We start from the raw sequence: 3,918 nt of genomic DNA, 5'->3' as shown, positions 1-3,918 counted from the left end.
TATCAGCGGGTCCCGTTTCGCTCGCAGCCGAGAGCGACTCAATTTATGGGCAGACAAGTCGACCCTTTAATGGTTCCCATCAAAACCACTAAAAACATCATCAGACCGTCCGACTTCCTGAGGATTCCTGAGGCGGACGCACGCTCCCAGCTGACGCTCCGACCAAAACAAACCGGCGAAGAGACATTTTGGGAGTTTGGCCGAGCTGCGCGCCTCCCAAGAGAGAAGAGAAGTTCGGCTTGGGCTCAAGTTTTTCCCACATTTGCACCGTGTGCTTCCTCCTGCTGCAGGATACTAGCGGAGCGCACAAGTGGCCCCACAATTCCGCTCCGCGCCTTTATTCACTCCTCTTAGTTTACTTTTATTTCTTGTTCCCGTTTTTATCCGAGCGAGTTCGGTGGTTCATGTTCACAAATGTTAGCGGTCGCGCAGATGGAGGCTAACCGGCAGAGTGCTTTCGTCCTGGGCAGCACCCCGCTGGCGGCGTTGCACAACATGACCGAGATGAAGACGTCCCTGTTCCCGTACGCGCTGCAGCAGAGCCCGGCAGGATTCAAGGCGCCTTCGCTCGCCAACCTCAACTCCCAGATCACCATGGGCACCCCGCACGGAATAAGCGACATCCTGGGGAGACCCATCACCACGACCGGGCAGCTGCTCTCCGGCTTCCCCAGGATAAACGGCCTGGCCACCACCGCCGCCGCCGCAGCCGCGGGGATGTACTTCAGCCCGGCGGTGTCGCGGTACCCGAAGCCCCTGGCCGAGCTGCCGGGGAGGGCGCCCATCTTCTGGCCCGGGGTGATGCAGGGTTCCCCCTGGAGGGACCCGCGGGTTCACTGTCCTAGTAAGTCCCGTATGTCTGTCAGTCTGTCTGCTGCTACACTCACAGGTGACTTCATGGACTGTGTGAATTCAGAAAAGCCAGCGCACCTCTGCGCCCCTGTTCCAGAGGGCTTTTAGGGAGCTGTAGTGCTGGTGTTGTGATTTTAGACATTATTCAGGCCTGAAGGAGGCCTGTCACCACACACAGCAAACACACACACACACACACACACACACACAGAAAAAACACACACACACACAGAACAAAAACACACACACACAAACAGAAAAACACCTACAATATATCCAACACAGTCATCACAGCAAATCTAAATGTATTCTGATACATATCAAAGCTGTGTTAGAGGGATGGAATATTATTACGCATTGTGTGGTCGCCATGAAAGCAGGCTGACACTAGAAGATCCTCATAAACATTAAATGTTAGTGTGATATCTGGCAGGACTTTTAAACCTGCAAAATAATAATATTAGCAAAAACTATAATAGTTCATTCGTGGATGTTTGGTCCGTGAACTCATCATGTGGATCAGACGCTTCTTCAGAAACGTTTCATGACTCAGACTAGTGTTCTCTAATAGCACGTGGAGTGAAAATAAACAGCTGTGTGAGCTTCCTCCCTGTGTTTAACCATAGTCTTCCTCTCTTTTTGCAGCTCAGGCTAACATAATGCTGGACAAGGACGGAAAGAAGAAACACTCCAGACCGACTTTTTCAGGACAGCAGATTTTTGCACTGGAAAAAACTTTCGAGCAGACGAAGTACCTGGCCGGGCCGGAGAGAGCCCGCCTGGCTTACTCTTTAGGAATGACCGAGAGCCAAGTGAAGGTAGGAACTGGTGAACAACTGCTCAGCTGTTTAGGGCGAATGTTTAAAATATTATTTGGCCGAATTTCCCTTTTCTGCAATCAGTGAAATCCCACTTTAGTCTGCGCACACCAATAACATGTGAATCATTAACAACTGCATACACACTACTTTTATTATCCACCTCATAATGAGAATTTATATTATTATCAGAATTATTATTGATGTTGTTGCTGTTGTTATTAATGTGTCCAGGGGTATTACCACATTTTTAGAAATAATGGCCCGTCAGGTTTATGCGTTCTTTCCTTTGAGCCTTTGGTTTCTTGGTGTTTTCTGGACCTGTTGAACATCTGTGCGCATCTCTCTCTCCCCCCCTCCACAGGTCTGGTTTCAGAACAGAAGAACCAAATGGCGGAAGAGACACGCGGCAGAAATGGCCACGGCCAAGAAGAAGCACGACTCGGAGACGGAGAAGATGAAGGAGAGCTCGGAGAACGAGGACGACGACGAGTACAACAAACCACTGGACCCAAATTCAGACGACGAGAAAATCACGAGACTGTTGAAAAAGCACAAGGCCACCAACCTGGCGCTGATCAGCCCCTGCAGTAACAGCTCGGACACGTTGTGATGCCCACAGCTGGGGGGGCCAAAGCGAGGGAGGCCTAAAGGGTCCAGCAGAGACTTGTCGCACTCTTTCTGACCCCCTTTCCACCTGACATTACGAACATGCGCCTGAGGGGATCGCATTTTGCTCAGACAGAGCAAGAAAATGCGTAAAAGCCGAGTGCGTGCCAAGACGCACGGAAGACGCGCTCACCAAAACGCGGCCACAGACGCTTTTGGCTGCACCCGAACCCACTTGCAGACAGTGTATAAGCGGAGATATAACTCCTGTCACAGCTGGACTTCACCAACACTGACAGTGACAAAGTTCACGTCAGCTGAAGGGACAAAAATATTGGGACAGGAAATTGTTTTGGCGACGCAAGCCAGTTTTTACGCAAACAAGTGGAGTTTTAACAGCAGGTGTAAATGTAAACAGAATATTATATAGACACAATCCGGATCAGTGTTGGGCTCAGTAGTGTGACCCGTTACTTCTATTCCACAAGTAAAGCTGCTTTACTTTACTCCCGCAGTATAATTCAGGACACTTGGTGCGGTATTTTGCGTCGCACCTCTTCCCAGAATTAGCGGCCTCTGTCACCTTTAAAAGTCAGGAAGGACATTTCTTTGCTTTGGATTAGACCCTTAAAGTTCTTCATTAACTGGTAATTCTTTCCAGAACTCATGATATTTTAATCTGAAGATTACTGCCAGTATTTTTCATTTTGAAGTAAAAGAAGTTTACGCGTTTTTCTTTATTTTATTTTTTTAGATAATTCACCTTTAACCCATTTTTTCGGTTTAAACAAAAGCAACCGTGCGCTTTTATAGGGACTGATTTATTAGCAGCGAGCACTGATCCGGATCCCAGACGCATGTTTAAAATGGCAGGTGTAAACGGGGCCTGTGATGCTTCTAAAGCTCAGTTTAACCAGGGTATCCACTGTCCTAAAAGGCGAGAGAGTGAAGGGGGTTTGAGGGGGCGCCGGTTAGAGATGAGTGAATGATTTGTGCTGTAGCCTAAAGATGAAAATGTACGTGAGATTGTATATATTTTTTACTGAATAACTTATGTTGTTTCAACGTGGCAGCCCCCCCTCCCCTCCCCCCGCAGCCCGGGCGCGCTTATCCCCTCTCAGATGTACCTGCTGCTTCCTTTTTCATTCCTGCAGAGAAAACGGCGCCCATTTTCTCCACGTTTTACAATTCAGCACCGGCACACACGTGTACAGACGCAAACTGCTGTAAATAATCACTGTAAAAAACAAAAAAAAGAAAAAGACAAAAAAAAAAAAGCCAACTTGTTTTAACGACATCACAGTTCACACTCCTCCTTTCTTCTGGCTTCATGTCCCAGTTTGTGGTTTACCTCATCATCTCACAGCGGAGCAGAACACTGGACCATCGCTTATGTTGGAGTTAAAGAGAGTATTATTGCCTCCGGGAAGGTCACAGGAAGAAAAAAAACACTTTGTATTATGAATAAATTATTTAACAAGCATTTTTTTTTTGTTTTATTATGGCTTTTGTTTTAATGTATGGGCTTAATATAAATTAAAGATAAATTCATGACTATCAATAACTGAATTTCATTATTGGCAACAACGATGAGGAGTAATGCTGGTTTGACTGGAAATGAGTTAGATTTGATCCAACT

At 47.1% G+C, this 3,918-nt stretch overlaps 1 protein-coding gene across 1 annotated transcript; it reads left to right on the top strand.

Annotated features, from left to right (window-relative positions):
- The first annotated feature begins 292 nt into the window (after positions 1 to 292).
- Positions 293 to 3,053, top strand: nkx6.2 (NK6 homeobox 2). The gene is made up of 3 exons (XM_070841212.1): positions 293 to 844; positions 1,498 to 1,670; positions 2,035 to 3,053. The coding sequence occupies exons 1-3, from the start codon at positions 415 to 417 to the stop codon at positions 2,281 to 2,283; spliced, it is 852 nt and encodes a 283-aa protein (XP_070697313.1). The 5' UTR covers positions 293 to 414; the 3' UTR covers positions 2,284 to 3,053.
- The last annotated feature ends 865 nt before the right edge of the window (positions 3,054 to 3,918 follow it).

Source organism: Pempheris klunzingeri, chromosome 12 (genome assembly GCF_042242105.1).
Source record: "Pempheris klunzingeri isolate RE-2024b chromosome 12, fPemKlu1.hap1, whole genome shotgun sequence".
NCBI lineage: Eukaryota > Metazoa > Chordata > Actinopteri > Acropomatiformes > Pempheridae > Pempheris > Pempheris klunzingeri.
The sequence above is the reverse complement of the archived record's forward strand: the minus strand, read 5'-3'. Positions and strand labels throughout refer to the sequence as shown.

Excerpts from the sequence above, each read along its gene's own strand:
- nkx6.2 (XM_070841212.1), top strand. The coding sequence starts at position 415 with ATGTTAGCGGTCGCGCAGATGGAGGCTAACCGGCAGAGTGCTTTCGTC. Across the intron at positions 845-1,497 it reads CCCGCGGGTTCACTGTCCTA|CTCAGGCTAACATAATGCTG; the intron begins GTAAGTCCCGTA and ends CTCTTTTTGCAG. Across the intron at positions 1,671-2,034 it reads TGACCGAGAGCCAAGTGAAG|GTCTGGTTTCAGAACAGAAG; the intron begins GTAGGAACTGGT and ends CCCCCTCCACAG.